Here is a 19,430-nt window from a genome sequence, read left to right as displayed (position 1 = left end):
TAAGTAATGACATAATTTGTGTTCACGTGAGTGGAGGAGCATGATAGAGGAGAGAGAGAGAGAGAGAGAGAGAGAGTGAAAGAGAGAGAGAGAGCGAGAGAAAGAGAGAGGTCAGAGTCAACAGGCAGGGCAGACAGAGAGAACACGGCCTTATTAAGGCAAAAGGGGGAAAGATGTTTCCTAGCGCCATCGCCATGTTTACAGAAGCCAGAGCCGTTCTCCTGCGCTGTTCCCCTTCGAAAGAAAAACATGTTCATTTGTGATTGGGACTGGGTCCCTCTCTCTCTCACACACACACACACACACACACACACACACACACACACACACACACACACACACACTTATGCTATAGGGCTATGTAAGGCAAGCCATATGAATGAATCAAAGGAACAGAGTAGTGGCTCCAGCCAGTGGCGATGGAAGGTTATGACCACTGACGGAACAGCTCCAGCTTTTACTTTGTCAGATCTATTGTGTCTTTCCCACTATTATAAATTCAAAGGAAAATGACGAGGACTACAGAATGCCTTGGATATACAACAGAATGTGTGTGCTTATATGGGTGAATTTGAGTGAACTGAAAGACTTGGGAGGAGAAACGACTTGCCTAAAACCATCCATCTGCAAAAGACATGACAGGAGATCCCTCAAAGCCGATGCAGGCAGGCATCAGGCAACAAAGCTCCACATTTGGAAGAGAAAAACGAACAGACGCTATTTTTTACCCCACCAGGCATCTGCACTTCTTCATGTTCCCTATTCAAATCATTCCTAATGGCAGAACATGGGCAGAGCAGGTTTATATTTTACCTCACTTGACATACCCCATGTCGCATGACTGGACGCTCAATAAGCGTCAGGACAGCACAGTGAGAGACTCAGTCAGCGCTCAGTAAACCATTTCAATTTAATTTGCTGTTAACACGTAATGAACTTTACTGTCCCAAGTAAGGGCCATTTCAGGCAGGGTTAGATGTGGCAGTGGTCAGTGGCTAATTTACAGATTTATGTATAGAGGTCTTGTGGTGTGGTCTAGCTCTTCATTGCATAAGTCATGACTTCTTTGGAATCATAGATTAAAGGTAGAGATGGCAAGACTGAGATCATCATCAATATACACTATATTGCCAAAAGTATCGGGTCACTTGCCTTGACTCGCATATGAACTTAAGTGACATTCCATTCCTAATCCATAGGGTTGAATATGACGTTGGTCCATCCTTTGCAGCTGCAACAGCTTCAACTCTTCGGGGAAGGCTTTCCACAAGGTTTAGGAGTGTCTTTATGGATTTTTTTGACTATTCTGCAAGAAGTGTATTTGTCAGGCCATACACTGATGTTGGACAAGGAGACTGGCTCTCGGTTTCCACTCTTTCATCCCAAAGGTGTTCTGTTGTGTAGGCCAGTAAAGTTCATCCACATCAAACTCTGTTATCCATGTCTTTGTAGACCTTGCTTTGTGCGATGGTGCAGTTATGTTGGAACAGGAAGTGTCCATCCCCAAACTGTTCCCACAAAGTTGAGAGCATGGAATTGTCAAAACATTCTTGGTTAATTCTGAATCATTCTGAGTTCCTTTCACTGGAACTACGGGGCCAAGCCCAGCTCAGGGATGGCCCCTTCCTGTTCCAACATGACATGTGCACCATGATAGAGTTTGGTGTGGATGAACTTGACTGGCCTGAGTCCTGAATCTCAACCAACAGAACACCTTTGGGATGAATAAGTGCGGTTACTGAGTGCCAGTTTTCTCGTCCAACATCAGTGTATGGCCTCACAAATGTGCTTCTGGAAGAATGGTTGAAAATTCCCATGAACACACCTTCCCAGAACAGTTGAAGCTGTTACAGCTTCAAAGAGTGGACCGGCGTCATATTAAACCCTATGGATTAAGAATGGAATGTCACTTAAGATCGTATGCAAGTCGAGGCAGGTGACCCAATACTTTTGCCAATATAGTAGTCTCACAAAGAACTCAATAAATTATTTAGGGATACACACAGTGTACTGGCCCAATCTTAGTGAATAATCAATTCTAAATGTATATATATTTTTAGCAGCTTCAGCTAAAGTAATGCAAATATATTACTTATTTACTGAGTACATGTCAACATTTCAAGTAGTTCAGGCCAACAAAAGGTATGCTGTAAGGCTTCTTTAGTCAGTCGTACTCAGATAATACAACTGAGATCAATTGAATTGTTTTGGCTGCTTTTGAGTCAACGCTTTAAATGTCTAATTTCTTCTGATGATATTAGTGGGAGGGTGAGGTTGGAGTTAGAAAGAATAATGCAACTTAAGTCTTTGCGCAAATGACAAAAACAGAGCTAGAATCTGTAGATTTTATGTCAAACCTGTAAGACCTTCAAAGACAAGAAAATGCAATAAAAAGTGGCTTGAGGAAGCATGTGTGTTGGATGTAACTGCAAACACAAAAACACCAGACAGATGAAGGGTTCTTGAACCAGTATATTTAGCCAGCTTTTCATGATTGCAAAATACATAAATATAATAAAATTATTTACATCTAACATTTGACTGACATCAGACATCTCATATACACAGGAGCCTTTTTTTCCAATCAGGCGGTATAGTCTGAAATTCGTCAGTGCAATTTTGTGCTGCAACCCATTCTAGTTTATTATGATTTGCCTTGATGGCTTAATCAACTAGAAAAAAAACAACAACAACAACAACAGCGTGACCAAAATGCTGTGTTCACAAATTGAGGTATATGAATTTTAACTGACAGTGATCACCCCACCAAAAAGGTAAGTGCGTATACAGTGTTGCGGATGCGGCATCCGTTCTGAAGTGCCTACCCTGCCTAGCTATTGCTGCTTATCCATGCAAAAGCCACAATACTGTGCTTGTGAACAAAGACAGGCGGCTAATGTGAACAGTGATTGTGATCTTAAAAGGGTGGTAATCTAAATACAAGGTATGAAGTACACACTTGGGTAAGTTCACACATGGTAAGTGGTCATCGTCCTAGAAGAAGTGCCTTTTGGCTGAATGAATGGAGCCAAAGGATTCTTCTACTAGGAACAACTTTTTCAGGGAGAACTTCTCCAGGTTTGTCACTAAACCCTGTATTTGCCATACATCCCCCGATCACAGGACAAAATAGAGTTTTCTTGACTAGGAAACCCTATTGGCACGTGTGAAGACTGGAGGGACTTGGGTGACAACTGCTCTGACCTGAGAAAGCACAGGGGTTTGGGGGGGGGGGGGGGGGGGGGGGGGGGCGCCTCTAAACGCTCTGACCGCTGCACTGACACGTGGAACAGTTATTTCCGCCACCTCCCCTCAGCACAAGAACACAAGACTAGCTAGATGTCAGCAGAGCGTAAAGAAAGTAAAACATTGTGATCTTGTTCTGTGTTCTGTACAGGATGGAGTAGATATACGGTCTAAGAATTGTGTTATGTCACTTATTACAGAAACGCAAATAATGCAATCCCCGTTATCAAAAGACACTTTTTAAAATTTAAAAAAAAAAAAAAAAAAAAAAAAAATACAGAAAATATGGAGCAGATGAGGAAAAGAGGCTGATTATTTTGTACGATCTGCTTAGTATGTGTACAAATCTGACACTATTTATATTTTAATGTGCAAAATCCGGTTTTCAATCTTTAACATGTGACAAATTTGGTCCTCCTTCAAAACACAAAGAAAACCTGTTTTTCAACATTCTTTTCAAAAATATACGTAGGCTAGTCTAGCATGGTATTTGGATCTCATTGGATGGTATTAGGACCAGACCGACCGCTGACAAGGTGGCAGAATAGTTTTTAAAAAAAAGGAAAAAAAGAAATACATCCAAGACTTGGTGCACAGCCGTGCATATTTCGTCTAAGATTATGCACATTGTTTTTGTATGCACATGTTTTGTCTTATACGACTAATAGGCACTGAGCATAAAATGGGCAAATGAATTATTGTGATGATTTCAGGTTTATTACCATAGCAGTAAGGGAAGATGTATTTTTCTGATTGCCATTAATGGTAACCATCTCCCCTCATGCTTACATCATGAACAAAAAGGCTAGGAATGATTGCAAGGATCAAAATGTACTCCTTGAATGTGCTGGACAGCACCTCGAGTACCTCCATCTTGAACCGCCTTCTCTAAAATGTCTGACATGAATTCTTCAAAATGTTTTCTAAATACACTGCTTGATTTACGTGAGGGCCTTTAAAGGACCAAAGTGCTCATTCCACCCAGCAGGTGGCGCCACAGCATACGTTCAGCACAGACTAACCTCAACGGAGCCGCAGTGCAAGAACCCTTACAGAGACACTATTTCCTCCCAGTCAAAAAATTTCCAAAAAGTACAAATTTCCACACACCAAAAAATTGGAGTGACTACTAATAATACTGTCTTTTTCGAGGTCAGATAAAACTCTCAATAACAATAAATAATTTAAAAGAAGTAAAACATTTTTTTTTCTCAATGACAATCAGCACCCATCTAGGCCATGAGACGTAAGGCATGAAGCAGGATGGTGTTGGATGTCTCCTCTGAGGGACGCTGGCGTGAGCCTCATTCTAGACATCTCCACAGGGAAGACTCAGTTTGAAAATGGAGCGAGACCCATGCGAGACTGAGAACTATTAATAAAAGCCTGCCGACAGAACGCCAACAGAAAACCATTCAGTGCTCATCAGGTCACGTTCCAATGCCACTCGGCACTCAAACACAAAGGGCTGGTGAAGGTTTCTTCAGGGGTTGGGAAGTTCACTGAGAGCAACCACAGGTGGAACAGGATAGGATGATGGGACAGGAAGGATAAACATGGCTGGCCTGTTAGAGGAGAAACATTGACCCCTCTTTTTTTCGAAGTTTGATGGTTGTTCACATCAAAGGATGCTCGTACCTGCTGGCTATCCACAGTCATAAAAAAAAAGAATAATAATGCATACCAAACATCGGCAAGCATGATGTGTGCGTCAAACCACGTAATGAGGAACACGTCTCCAACTGTAAACAAAATCAAGACCAAAAAAATAAATAAAAAAAACAAAAAGAGTAATAAAACAACCGCATGCTCATATGACACATGGCCTCCCATACAGTAAGCTGCCTCAAGTTAACCTCCCCAGTAGTATAGGGAGGTTTGGTTGGAACAGTACCTCTAATTATACACAATGGCTTGGCATGTCTATTCCTGATGAGCCAGTGTGTGGTGAAGGTGACTTTGGCCAAGAAAAGGCAGACTGACAGACAGTCAGACTAATCTTCTCCTGCCCAAAGGCGACCTTGGCACACCTGCCTGGCACACGAGAGCCCTTTGAAAGCCGATATGCCCACCTGTGCTTTACATCCGCGGCCCCTGTAAGCCCAGTGAGAACTGATCTGATCACAGGAAGAGGACGGATGAGTCAGTGAAAACATCATGACTGCCATCAGGGATGTAAACCATCTCGCCTGTTCTCAGATCATTTCACACACGAGCAAAGGGCCCAAGATTACAGCTGAGGAGTGTGAAGACCAGACCCATTTCCTGTTGTCTCAGAAAGTTCCTCTTTCTTGGTAAACAATATTGTGCCATTTTGCAAGTTTTCTTTGTACTGAAAAAGTGCATCAACATTCTCGCTTCTGCCCATGTGGTGCATGCGAAAAGGTTACCAGGCAATGCCCCCCCCCCCCCTTAAAAACAAAAAGACTAACAAAAAGGAGTGCATGCTTGCTTCAGCCAATTTTCACAGTGGTATGAGGAGGACAAAGAGTGATATGAGCTCACCACATCTGGCCACACCTGGAGCTCTGGCTTCTGCAGCCCCTCTTTGAGAAAGTGAGCAGGCTGGGGGAGGGGGGGGGGGGGGGGGGGTGCACCTCTACTCTACAGTGGACACTTTTGCAAAAAGGCATCTCTATCTGCCAGTGAGCATCAATCTCAGTGCCTCTCAGGACTGACCTCATCTCCCCTCACAGAGGACGATAATAAAATAAATAAAAAGTTGGCACAGTGAGGAGGTAAGGGGAGGGCAGGAAGGAGAAACTTTAAAAAAAAAAAAAAAAGAGGGAGAGAGGGGACTGATGCGGAGAGTTCTGAACGCTGCGTGTCTGTCCGTCCGTTTTCCGAGGCATGGAAGCGCTCCTCACCTCGGAGGCTCATGCTGCCCACCTGCGTCAGCATGTGCTCCACCTACTGTGAGCAGTCCACACGGTGTCTTTCGCCATCACTCACTCTGCTGCTGACCGCCTCAGTCCAGCTTGTCCTTGTGGCTGTCTAAAGTCTCCTCTTTCACCTCATGCCTCTCCTCCTCTGGCGTTCCATCCAAGACGGGCGTCTCCTCTTCCGCTGCCGACGCCGACTCCTCCCCGGACTGGCTCTCCGTCAGCAGGCTGGAGTCCTCGTCCTGCGCCCTCGAGCAGCAGTCCAGCAGCGGAGCGACCGCCGCGTCCCTGTCCGTCGTCTCCCCGTCCCCGTCCGCCCGGCTCTCCTGGGCCCGCCGGGCGCGGCGCGCGTCCAGGTAGCCGGCGATGAACTCGGAGTTCTGGTAGATGAGCATGCCGGAGAGCGTGAGCGCGGCGCCGGCGCAGCTGAGGGCCGACAGCTGGCTGTCGAAGAGCAGCTGCGAGAGCAGCAGGTTGCCCACCACGTTCAGGTTGCCCAGGATGTGCAGCGTGACGGCCGAGGTGAGCGTGATCACGCAGCAGCTGGCCAGGTTGTACAGCACCGAGCCCAGGCAGCTGAGCAGGATGAAGAGCCACAGGTGCCGGTCGTAGCTGAAGGGCGACTCCAGCACGGCCCAGTTCTCCAGCGCCAGGGCGGCCACGAACAGGATGCAGAAGCTGGGGATGGACATGAGGTAGAGGAGGAAGACCGAGTTGATCTTCTCCTCCTGGAGTAGGATGCCTGGAGGGGGGGGGGGGAATCACAAATAAAACAAACGAATTAAACAGATAAGCAAAGCATGAACAGCAAAGTCATGCCAGATGAGAGAAAAAAGGTTCGTAAGGTTGAGGTCGTCAGCTATTAATGTATAACTGCCTTGAGCCTGCTTGAAGTCGACATATGAAGTAGATCATTTCTATAAGCATAAAGCGTAAATCATAGGATGAGTGAACGAGAGCACCGTCAGGATTCGACACGTGCCATGCCAGAGTGTGACGCAGAAAGTAAACAACACCGCCGCTCTTAATGATTCCGGGAGTGATCAAAAATAGATCTGCGACACACGACACTATTGGGACCGACCTAGATGAGTATTTCTGTCTGGCACTGAGGGAGGAACAAGGGTGCAAATGAGTCAAGTCACATGAGAAAACCAAACCTGAAGACACTCTATGAACAACTCACCGAAAATGAACGTGAACAGGGAGGTTGGAAAAGGTTGAAAAACATATGGCTGTAATAACTAGGCTATATTTCAATGGCTGCACTAAATGACTACTGCATAGGTATGGAAAGGGATTTAAGTTTGGAGAATACGCCAAATTTAAACTTAATGTGATGTACTTTGCACTGCACTACATTGCACTACATTACACACACACACACACACACACACACGTCACTAGAAAACATCTTCATTATGTAACTAATGGGGAACGAATGAGGCAAATATCCTCAGGAGTACAGTAGCCTACGCATTTCATAAGGTTACTTATACAGCTGGTATGTAAGAGGGCTTTCACTATGTAGGCTAAATCATAGGCAGAAATTCATCAAGTTTAAATTTAGCTCATAATCTCCCCTAATTAATAGACCAGGCACACAGAGGGGCAGATTTCACCAGTTCTCAGATTAGCTGCTTTTCACCTTAATGGGCTAGTCTTATGCTGACACACTAATTGCCAGTTAGCTCTTACCATTCAATAAGAGGGCAGGAAAAGATTAAGTAGCTTGTGTGGAGTTTGATATCAGCCAAACATGATATTCAGCCAAATACATGTTCTAGATTCAGCCAAATACATGTTTTTAGATAAGAAAACATAAGCAATATAACTGATGAAGACTTCCGGGAAGCACTATATTTGCCTTCAATAATAAACCACTTATTCAATCAAGTGTTCTCTCTCCCTCAGGCTCCAAACCTCAGCCAAATTATCTTGGTGAGGATGCCATTTAAGATAATAAAGTCCAGCTGACACTCATTCTTGGGAGCAAGACGAAAACAAAACAACTTTTAAACAGCCTCCTTATGATGTATCGATCTGTTAGTTCTTTGCAGTAGGGAGTAAAGGCAAGAGAGTGGTGAATGAATGAGCCTGGAAAATAAACAAATGGTAGGCAAGCACTGCTGTTTGCTCAACAAGACAGCTGTAGGGATGACTCACGGCTCTCACCGAAGTGTTCTAACTATGGATACGCCTACCGCAATGTGGGAAGTCACGGCAACAATTGGAAAGTATGAACGACGCGAGAAGTCAAAATTAGTTTCTGATGTCACTTTAGGGATGATGAAAGAACACTTTTGATTAAAAAAAAAAAGCACTTTATTTAGAGAATAAGACGTTTGTATGTCCTCCTCGACCTAAATGTTCACATTCCAAAAAAAAGCCCAGAGGGAGAGCAAATCCTTCTGTTACAACGAGTACCTTTAACAATGTTTTCATGATGACTGGATTACATCATGGTGTGTTTACAATATCACTAATGTGGACCCAAGGCGTACAACTCTCTGCATCATAGGGAAATGTTAGCTAATGAATTTATACTCACTTTGTTGAATGGTCTTAACACCTCGTAGCATTGTGGCGGCGACAACGAAAAGGCAGCCCGTCTGGTCGAACTGGACCTCGCCCATAATGCTGAAAGAGGCTCCGAGGCAGATTGGCATCATAGCGGTGTACTTTAGCATGTGGTGTTGTTTTCCGAGGATGAGAGTAGATATGGCCAACGTGAAAATTGGTGTGGTGGTATAGATCATCTGTGCGAAAGACAACTGGACATAGTTGAGCCCCACGTTCCCAAACGCGATGCTTGCACAAAAAGTCAAACTCAGAAGGAACACCTTGAACTTGGCGCTGGCTGTCAAGTCCTGCTCACCGACTCCTCGGTGACGGATGACTTGCAGCTTGATCAGTCCGTAGTCCACCACTATCGCTGTGAGCATATGCAGCGCTGACAGAAGCAGAGGATACCTGAAGTTGTACACGGCAAATATCCATTTGTTTAGGCTGGATATGGTCGTGCCCGTCACAAGCCACACGAAGACAGCGGATAAAAGGTGCAGCATCTGGGGTGGTGTCGTCCCATTGTCCCGCCGAGTCGCCTCACTTTTAGAGAGGCCATCAGTCCTGATCATGTTCTTTGCATCTTTGCGTCTGTAAGGTAAACACATCCTGAGTTCGTATCGCAAAAACAGTACATTCATTTCGGACAGATCGATGACGTAATGGTCAAAACAAAAGGCAGCTGTCGGTCGTTCTGATTTCCTAGTGTTACTTGTAACTTGCCGTCCACTAATGACTCTCTAAAGTTAATAACATCGTTTCAATCTCAACAAAGTTCGTGAGTGAGTCAAGTGCTCTCAGGGAGACCACTCTTCCTGTTTTGAGTCTAGCTGTTGCTATGTTTTCCCTCCCTGTAGCAGAAGACACGTGTGTGTGTGTGCAGCATAAGGCGCTGTTTTATAACTTGTTCCCACCAGCATTTGTCTGGGCAGGCGCGCAATGACGACTGGATACCAGGAAAATTACTGGTCTTTCCCACTTGCTCCACGACTTCTCTTGTGATTGGTTCAGTTCAATATTGTTGACCAACATTCTCAAATGTACTCGGTTTAAAACAGTCACGCCTATGGATATAGGCATGCAGGCTGTAACCACTGCCCTAGTACTGTAACGGTAGGAAATACACTTGTTTTCAATGACGTCGCCTGAAATAGACGGAACCCGGGCCGTACAGCGCTCTATCGTCTTTAATAAAGGCTTCATGTTTGGGCTCGTGATTCCTACTTTGCAGGCAGGCTAGCACAGCTAGTTAGCTGTAGCCAAACAACACAATTCAAAGGATTATTGCATATCGTAGCGATTCATCGTCGAGTCCCATAGTGATTACACAACACAACACAAACAAAGACAGATAGAAAACGATCATCATCGAAGAAAATATGTGTCTTAATAGTAAAGTTTAGGGTCTGCTAGTACTCACACTTAAAGGATTTGAAGCTTGTCGGTCTGTATCGCTATTATTCAGCCACAAGTTCTGACGCAGGGAATAACGTTACTTTACCCTGCCTGCCTGCCAGGGAGCTAGCGCACCATTAGCTGGCTAATACTACAAGAACGGGCCCGGTGAACTTGGTACTTTCCTACAACCCAACTCGTGTTTCTCTGTATGTTAGCAGTCAGTAAATAGCGCCTAAGCTGTTTTCTTTCAGAGGTCACGAGAAACGATCGGCTGCCTAAATCGGGACACAAACCCAGACTGCAACCCCATGAAAACAGACACCGGTCGGTGTTCAACCAGACAGTCAATTGACAGCGCCACAAGACAAAAATACACCCCTCAGCAAAGTACAGAAAATAAACATACAACACTATTCGCCATGTCATTTTTTTTACCGCGACATTACCTCTCTAATGCTCTTCTGTGTTAGGGACACCTTCACGTGCATTCATCAGCCTTTGTCGTTGTCTCCACTGCCTTCGCAATCTCAATTGTTGCCAGATCAGCTGTGCTATGCGTAGTCTACGTCACCGCGAACACATCCTGTGAAGCCCATCATCACCGACTGACCACCATATGACAACGTAGGTCAGCTACGAGGGCAAAGTTCACAGGTATTCTTGTGCGTTCTCAATGAAAATATCGGACAGATAATATTGTTGGGAAAGAAAGTAATGCTATAATAACCCCGCATTTTTGTCCGCTCGTGAAAAATCGTTCTCTCTGTGTGGATGAGCTTAGGCCTAATCCACAAACATCCAGTTAAAAGTAAAAAGTAAAAATACATCAATAATAGCCCTAATAATAATAATAATATATGTTTTTTTAATGGTCTAGGTGTGGCTTCAACCACGGAAGGGGTTTTAAGGACAATCTGGCTCCTAACAAATAGCCTAAGGTGATTATGGCAATTGCCTTTGTGCCAAGTCTGCCAACATTATTTCTCTTTTGACCTGGGTGTGTAGGACAAGGCTACTGCTGAAACATGTCTGACAGGTAGTTGGGTCCCGTTTATAAACAAGCGGTCTAGCGCTAATAGCTGCTGTAAGTCTGAGGAAGGCCTTAGAAAAACAATGCAATATCACCCCTGCCAGAGATAAATGCATGAATGTATTTTTCTAAATCTTCACTTGACTTGTTTGGCCATGTTTTAAAGTGGTAAAAAGCTGATTGATATTTATTGCTTTTCCGATTAAATGTAGATCACCGACAACAATATTTTAAACAGGCTCCAATGCTTTAAGTTATGTGTCAAAGTGGAAATCCAAAGTCTTTCCTCCTTAAATACGTATTTTTTCTTCTAATTTTCCATTGGAAAATGTTGAGGCATCCATGAATTTGGTCAGTAGCTAGATGACCAACGTCATTACGCAGGGCTAATTTGGGTATCGTCAATAGTAAACCAAGTGTTCTTTATAGTCTTGTAGTCAGCAGGGCATGCAGCCTAAAATACATAAAGATTATTCAGAAGTGTAGCCTACAGAAGGCAAAACCACTTGTTCTGCAGTGCTTCAAAAAAGATAGGGATCAGCAACATGCCTACTTCAAATCAGTGCGTTAAGTCGCTGTTGTAGGCTGAGATGTACATTTTCTAGCTATATGATTACTGCACCAGTTTCGAGAGGCGTCCTGGACGCTCGTGCCAGTTTCTGAGTGGGTCTGTGGGACATGAGTAATGACATCTTCAAAGGCCAATGGACTTTTCACAAGCGCCCCAAATAGTTATATTTTACATTTGTAAAATGTGAAAATGGGTTGCTTTATCAGGTTCAGACTACACTTCAAGCAAACATATGAAATACCTCGTCAGTAACTGCCAGCTCTTCGCTTCGATATGTCTCAAGTAAACAGAACAAGTGAGCATGTGAACACAGTGTTCCCTGTGGTAGCACTGATACAGGACAGGGTGTTCAGCATGCTGTGCACCGGACCACGATTAAGCCTGGCCCACAAGTAGAAACACAGGCCTACTGTCATTTCTTATCACCGGTATTCTCACCCACGTACACCAGCCATAGACAGCATGCTAAAATGTTTGTGTTTTTAAATGAACTTATGGGTGTAAAGTAATACATATGCCTAGTGCTGACTGATTTAACATAATTATTAATAACTGTTAGGTTTCCTCTGTGTATACCCGCCTCTACCAGGCTACAGACAGCGAGTGCACACAAGCCTATGTAAATTGACTTAGGCCTACAGATGTTGTATTTGTTTGAACTTTGTGACCTGTCTGTAGTTTGCCATGCAAATGTGTGCAGTTTGCATTACACTATTTGCATTGCAATAGGCTTCCAGTGCTACATGATGGTTTGGACAGGTAGTTTCTCTTTCATTTTGTAAATGTAGAAACCTTTACTTGAATATTACAGAAATGCACTGTAATATTACTAACAAGGATTGTCAGGGTGTATCCTATTTGTTTTCTTGTTGGCCAAGAAAACCACCCGACTCCACATTTTAAGTCAAACTGTGTGGTGAATGCAACTCTTGTGTCTGCATCATACTGTACATCCGAGAGTGAAAGACTACCTTTACATGACTATTGACCTCAATCAGAACTAGACAATATTGCAATTATGGGGTTTATGAGTTGTTGATAGAATATTCCATCCATTTACATGTAACACTGTCTGAACATTGCTAGCAAAGACAGTGGATAGTGCAAAAGTGTCTGCACTGAAAATTCTACAAGGACGTTGGTCACTTGATAGTGTTCATGGCAAAAACATGAGACAACAAACTGAAGGCATCTGTATGTGTAAAGCATGTGATAATTTACTGATGATTCCCCAAGGCAAGTGTTTCCAGAGAAACATGCAGTAACTACAGAGTAAAGTTCCTCAAGAGTGGTGCAGCTCAAAGAATCTCTCTTACCATTATTATGAATAGCCTGCTATTTCTCAAATTGGAGGATTTTGGTGATTTTTATGCTACAATAGTCTTGAGAAACTGGGGATAAATTCTTCTGCTTCAATGCAACAAGTGATCACACACACTCCAGTACACAATTGGTTTTCATAATTTACATTTACAGAAATGTCATTGATTGTATGTTTCTCAAACACAGGAATTATGTTTTTTTCTTACAGATCTAGATCAAATTAATTCACCTAGATAAACTACATATTAAACACTTTATTTTCTGAAGCCTAGGGTTCAGACTTAATCAAACGTAATTCTTTACATGTCAGACGTCATTTAATAATTCACATGAAGTGTTATAAATGAAAATAACTGCAGATGCTGAATCACAGTGTGAGTTATTTTTTCCAGCTGTGTTACTTCACCCAAAACAGTTCATATGTGTTGCAGCAACACAGATGATAATATACTAATGCAAATGTTGTTGCAGGCAGAAAAATTGCACAATTGCATATGATATGAAAACATTCTTATATCAAACAGGATATGAGGATGTCTTTAACGCTGATATGAGAGCTAGAATCTGAGCAGCGCTGATACTCCAGGCTCTCTGTCGGCAGGTTTAGGCACTCACCCATTCTAGACTCTCAATCAACGGCTTCAGGCTGTGCGTGTGTGCCGCCTGTACTGTGTTGCGGTTCCAGTGATTTCAGTGTTTAAGTAAAGTGCTCGCGGCTGGCGTCTACAACTTATTTTCATGCAATATTTTTTTGACACACGCACACAAAAGAAAAAAAAAACAGCATACACACACACACACGCACACATGCATGCATGCGCACGCCCGTGCACATGCGCACACACACACACTCTATACCACGCCACGCCTCACCTCACCTCACCACACCACACCACACACACTTTGTGTTTGTACAGACTGATCTCAAGACAGAGCTTTTTCTTTGTACAGACAGAGCTCATGAAAGAGAAAAAAAAACAAGAACACAGAAGTCTGTTCTCAGATGTTTTGAAATGTGTTTTGTTTTGTTTTGTTTTGTTACGGCCACTTGTGTGTCATGTCGAGTGCGCCCACACAGGCCCAGGATCAGCTCTCTGTGGCCTTGCTGTCCGAGCAACTCCGTGACCACTCTCTGCACGTACGGGCTACCCACTAAAAGATCTTGGGGCACAGGCTCCAGTCCTGGCTCTCTTTGGCCTCCCAGTAGCCTCCACGGTACACATAGCTGCTGTCCCCGTTGTCAAGGTCTGACCTCTTCTCAAACCACAGGGGCTGGTAGCTGTCGATGTCTCGGCCTAAGGACACAAGAGCAGGACGGCCAATCAGACAACATGGAGGACCTTGACTGGGATCTGAGTGGGCTCTGCTTATGGATGGATGGATGGATGAATAGATAGATGGATGAATAGATGAAGATAGATAGATATAGATACAGACAGATAGATCGATAGATAGATAGATAGATAGATAAATAGATAGATAACTTTATATGCATATGGACTGAAATTATGCAATTACCTTCCTGGCTGATTCTGTATGTCTAAAGTTTCAACACGTTTTAAAGTTTCCTCCCTCCCTCCCTCCTCACCCTCCTCACCTCCCTCCCTCCTCACCTTCCTCCAGCGCGATGGCAGTCTGCGCCTCCCTCTTGCGTCGGTCCAGCCTCTGAGACTCCTCCAGACGCTGCTTGTGGGCGTTGGCCTCGTCCCAGAGCCCCGCCTCCATCAGGCGCTGGTCGGGGCGCAGCCGGCTGTCCGTCGGGGCCACGGCGTCCTCGGGCTCGTTCAGAGTCAGCGCCAGCGAGGAGAAGTAGTGCATGTTCTCCGCGTTATCTCTGCAAAAAGAGCAATAGCGTGTTGAGTGTAATGCTAACAAGACAAGCAGAAAATAATATGAAGGGTCAGCAATAGAATGTAGAGTTTAATGTTAACAAGACAAGTAGAGAGTGATATGAAGGGTCAGCGATAGAGTGTAGATCGTAATGTAAACGAGAAAAAGCGTGGCGTACTGGAAAGGGTCGGCGATAGAGTTTAGAGCGCAACGTAAACGAGACAAACGGAGAGTCATATGAAGGGTCAGGGATAGAGTGTAGATCGTAATGTAAACGAGAAAAGCGTGCTGGAATATGAAGGGTCAGGGATAGAGTGTAGAGGATAGAGTGTGTTACATAATGTAATACAATCAATGGACGCCAGCAATAAATGCCAGCGTTTTTCAATCATCCGCCATGATTATCTGTAGACTTAATGTCCTCCATTAGCATTAATGAGAACTACATTGGATTCCTGCTTACGGCAGTGGGTATTTCTTCCACAGTAGTTTGGCAGGGAGGGTCTGGTAGACGGTCTTCTGCCGCACGTCAGGGCCGCCACAGCCGCTGCTGTCCACTATCTTGGCACATTCCATCTTATCGTCCCACGTGCCGGACAGGATGTAGTGGGCCGAGTCCTCACTGTCCATCACGACCCCCGTCACCTGAAAGACAGGAAGGAGGAGAGAGAGAGAGAGAGAGAGAGAAGACAAAAGTCACACTAATGTCATAACAACTATCTCTATCTTTATCCTTTTTTATGTGCCACTTTTTTTGTGTGACACTTTTATCCAAAGTGACTTACAGATGTCAATTAATGGCAGGGCCAGACTCCCAGGAGCAGCGCAGGGTTATAAGTGCCTTGCTCAAGGGAACAGCGGTGGCGGTAACTTTTCAGACTGCTTCGTGTCGGCTCCTTCCCCACTACGCTACCACAATCCCCTAATGCTACGATGCTGTCTCCACAACTCGCTCCACTCATCTCCCCAGGGTTATTCTCAGTATTGAATGCCAAGTGAGAGGATGCCTTTGTTAGTCAGAGCTTGGCAGTTAGAGGTGGATATCTTAACCAGGAGACAAATGCACATGTACACACACGCTTGCATAGCAGACACAACCACTGTAGCTGATTTGGGCCTGTGAGGAAATGAGAAGTTCGGGGATCTCTGTCACGTTAGGAATGCATACTGCTGGCTGAGCAGGTAGATCTACATTCTTTAGCACTTGCTGTGTTATTATCTGAGGGGGCTGCACTGTCAGACTGTTATTTAACCTAAATGTTCTGGTGTCAAATGTCTGTAACAGGTTAGTGTTGTGCTACTTGATGCAGTGCTGCCATCCGATGGTGTGAAGGTATACTCATATGTTTTTCAATATCATTTTTTCATTTAATTTCATTTAAATTTGACCACTGCTCTCTCTTTCTTTCTCTCTCTTTCTCTCTCTCTCTCACACACACACACACACACACACACACACCTTACGAGGGGAATCCCGGGAGAAATAACTGTAGGGGGAGAACTTCAGGTGGCAAGTGTCCTTCGTCCGACGATTGACAATTTCAATGTCTCCAGACTGAAAACCAAAGACATTAAAAGTCATTAAAAAACTGAGAAGAAAAATCAGCAACTGAGAGACTGTCTCAGTTTCCATGTGATTTGGAAACAACCTTCACACGGTTAAGCAGCAGTTCAGTACAGCTCTACTACAGCTCAGCTTTTAACTCATTAACTTAAGAACCAAAGGGAATTGTCAGTAATTCAACTGTAATGAATAGAACATATTTATGTGTTAATAAAAATTTACCACAAAATAAAATAAAATATTTGCTTGTGGTTGAAGATACAATTGCTTTCCTCTTTATGTTACTGTTATATGTCAAATTCCACGGTAAGCAGTGCACAACACTTAGCACAATTGTAGTAGTTCTTAAAATGCTTATAATATAATTAAGCATGATTAATAAACAATGATATATAATATTTCGACAAGGATACGACTGAGAAGTAAGGAGGAGGTTGAAGAGCTGCATGTACTTTTTATCACTGTTATACAGTATGTCAAATTTCACGGTAAGCAGTGCACAACACTTAACACAATTGTAGCTGGTGCCCTTCCTAAAAATACTTATAACATAATTAAGCATGATTAATAAAAATGTATATATTTATATGTAAGAGAGGAGGTTGAAGGGCTGCATGTACATACAACTGAGAAGAAAGGGAGGGTTGGTTGAAATACTGCATACTGGGCCCATGAGAAAGCTCATCACTAACAGCATGAGCTCATCAACAAAGCAGCATGAGCTCAAACAGACCACAAGGGGGAGCTGTGTGAAAAGCAATCGCTGTAGACAGATGGCGGCGAAGTGAATCAAGACCCATATATTGACAGAACATTCTACATGCGCATGCAACTACACACACATACAATGCTGCCAACCCATGCTCTCTTGCACATGCGCCAAACAGTCTCTCTAACACACACACACACACACACACACATATGGAAGCACATGCACATTCTGGGAAAAAAGGCTTACTTGGTCGATCCAAAGCTTCCCCACGATGATGTTGTGCACTGTGGAGGTGACCTTGCCCCAGACATAGTGGTTACCAGTGGAGTGGAACTGCAGATGGATATAGCCTGGAGTCAGGCAGACGAACAGAGAGCACAACTAATGAAAGCTCTAAAACACACTGTCTCTACTGAATACAGGACCCACAATGTACAGTACTTGTCTTAAAGTGCACTCAAAGCACAGTTACAGCATTTTGGCATCAAAGTGCACCAGGATATATATCCACAGAATAGCCACCATATATATCAGCTAAATGACTCCATTAAAAGACTGGGAAGGAGAGGTGCAAACGCACACCAAAGTTGAGGTGCAGGCAACTAGAGAGAGATGCCGAATACTCCAAGTTTTAAGTCAGTTTTTTCAATAAAGCAGTAACGTTTCGGCCTATGGCCTTCTTCAGATCGCATACAAAGACAGATTCAACTCTTAGTCTTATAGAAAACAGTCAGGCCTAATTCATACAGTACACCTGACATCAATCTAATCAGCTCCCAATCAAGCTGATATGTGGGCGTTACAGACATCAAGCATCAAGGTGCAATCTTCATCTAAAAATATCTTGTTTTTCCTAATCGTCTCTCGTTTTCCTAAACATTCCAATAAGTCACATATGACAAAAATACATAGATCAAACTCATCATATACATTGGCAACCAACATTAAAACATCAGTTCTATCTGAACATCATAAATAACATTATTTGATGATCTCCATATCCATTAAAAGACTGACCTCGTGGCATGACAGAGATGTATTTCCCACGGAACTTGCTGTCGATGGTGATGTCCTGCCACAGGGTCCAGCCCCGCTGGGATATCACGTGATGGGCCGCCGCCGGGGGGTGGTGGCTGACCTGCAGAGGAGCCCATCAGCACAAGGTCATCACCAGCACCAGCATCACTCACACACACACACACACACATACACACATACACACACACACACACACACTTCATTTGGCTGACCTGCAGAAGAGCCCACCAGCACAATGTCATCAACATCACGCACACGCACACACGCGCGCGCGCACGCACGCACGCACGCACGCACGCACGCACGCACGCACGCACGCACGCACGCACGCACACACACACATCACCATTCATCCATGACAAGACCTTGAGATAACTTCCTTTACAACACTAACACATGATAAGTAATAAATCATGAAGATATAGTACACACAAAAAAATGTTTCTGTTTCTCATCACTATGTTTCTGTGTGAGAGGAGAGCGTTCGTTTGTATAATTTGTGTGCACACGGGAGAGCATATGTCTTCAGATGTATATGACCATCCATGCTTGTGTAGTTGTGTTATGCATACGACGTAGCATGTGCGTTTTTTCCCCTCCACCTGGACGCGCGTACTCTCTGACCTGCTCGCAGAGGGAGCGGTAGCCGCAGTCGTCCAGGCGGTCCAGCTCGTAGGTCTCCCCCAGCAGCGGGTTGAAGGGCTTGCCGGTGCGGTGCACGGTGGTGGAGTAGGAGGAGACGGAGAAGGCCGCCACCAGGCACATCTGCTCCAGGGACGTGGAGCAGTGGGCGGCCCGGTCCAGCAGCTCCGAGTACTCCAGGTCCTCCGTCAGGCGCTGGAGCATGGACAGGGGCTCGTTGAAGTTCACCTGGACAGCAGAAAGGGTACAATACCGTCTGAAACAAAGACATACCTTACCATACTTTGTTGTGGGCACATTTACTGGACAGACTGGAAAAAAACGTTCCTATATTGAACTGTATCTTAGACATATAGCGTGTATTAAAAATGTATTGCAGACCTGACATTCTTGTGGCAGATGAGAGACTCACACATTTTCACATTCACACACACACAGAGAGAGAGAGAGAGAGAGAGAGAGAGAGAGAGAGAGAGAGAGAGAGAGAGAGAGAGAAAGAGCACAGAATGCTTACGGGCATGGGGATTTTGGACAGCTCCTTGCCGATGCAGTTCTTCATGATGCTCCATAGGTTGAGGGAGTAGTTGGGCTTGTCAGGGATACGGGTCCGTCGGACTCTGCGCAGCTGA

At 44.3% G+C, this 19,430-nt stretch overlaps 2 protein-coding genes across 4 annotated transcripts in view; both read right to left on the bottom strand.

Annotated features, from left to right (window-relative positions):
- Window positions 1–3,230: 3,230 nt before the first annotated feature.
- On the bottom strand, window positions 3,231–10,657 carry slc35e4 (solute carrier family 35 member E4). Of its 2 annotated transcripts, XM_062516666.1 has the most exons (3): window positions 10,538–10,657; window positions 8,680–9,284; window positions 3,231–6,870 (listed from the first exon to the last, which is right to left on the bottom strand). In XM_062516666.1, the coding sequence occupies exons 2-3, from the start codon at window positions 9,263–9,265 to the stop codon at window positions 6,215–6,217; spliced, it is 1,242 nt and encodes a 413-aa protein (XP_062372650.1). In that variant the 5' UTR covers window positions 9,266–9,284; window positions 10,538–10,657; the 3' UTR covers window positions 3,231–6,214. The 2 variants fall into 2 exon arrangements, with proteins under 2 accessions (XP_062372650.1, XP_062372649.1); XM_062516665.1 differs by lacking the exon at window positions 10,538–10,657 and having other exon boundaries at window positions 8,680–9,585.
- Window positions 10,658–12,887: 2,230 nt separating this feature from the next.
- LOC134060425 (oxysterol-binding protein 2-like) overlaps window positions 12,888–19,430 on the bottom strand; it is a 15,987-nt gene continuing 9,444 nt past the window's right edge. For both annotated transcript variants that reach the window (XM_062517145.1, XM_062517146.1), the window contains 8 exons: window positions 19,316–19,430; window positions 18,784–19,029; window positions 18,139–18,259; window positions 17,368–17,471; window positions 16,305–16,400; window positions 15,309–15,490; window positions 14,629–14,849; window positions 12,888–14,310 (listed from right to left, as the gene is read on the bottom strand). The exon at window positions 19,316–19,430 is cut by the window's right edge and continues 17 nt beyond it. In XM_062517145.1, the coding sequence (XP_062373129.1) occupies window positions 14,168–14,310; window positions 14,629–14,849; window positions 15,309–15,490; window positions 16,305–16,400; window positions 17,368–17,471; window positions 18,139–18,259; window positions 18,784–19,029; window positions 19,316–19,430 (1,228 nt within the window). In that variant the 3' untranslated portion in view covers window positions 12,888–14,167. The remainder of the gene's footprint in view (window positions 14,311–14,628; window positions 14,850–15,308; window positions 15,491–16,304; window positions 16,401–17,367; window positions 17,472–18,138; window positions 18,260–18,783; window positions 19,030–19,315) is intronic.

Source organism: Sardina pilchardus, chromosome 16 (genome assembly GCF_963854185.1).
Source record: "Sardina pilchardus chromosome 16, fSarPil1.1, whole genome shotgun sequence".
Lineage (NCBI taxonomy): Eukaryota > Metazoa > Chordata > Actinopteri > Clupeiformes > Clupeidae > Sardina > Sardina pilchardus.
Note: the sequence above shows the minus strand (reverse complement) of the source record. Positions and strands in the feature narration are given on the sequence as shown.

Excerpts from the sequence above, each read along its gene's own strand:
- slc35e4 (XM_062516665.1), bottom strand. The coding sequence starts at position 9,334 with ATGAATGTACTGTTTTTGCGATACGAACTCAGGATGTGTTTACCTTAC. Across the intron at positions 6,871-8,679 it reads TGTTAAGACCATTCAACAAA|GCATCCTACTCCAGGAGGAG; the intron begins GTGAGTATAAAT and ends CCCCCCCTCCAG.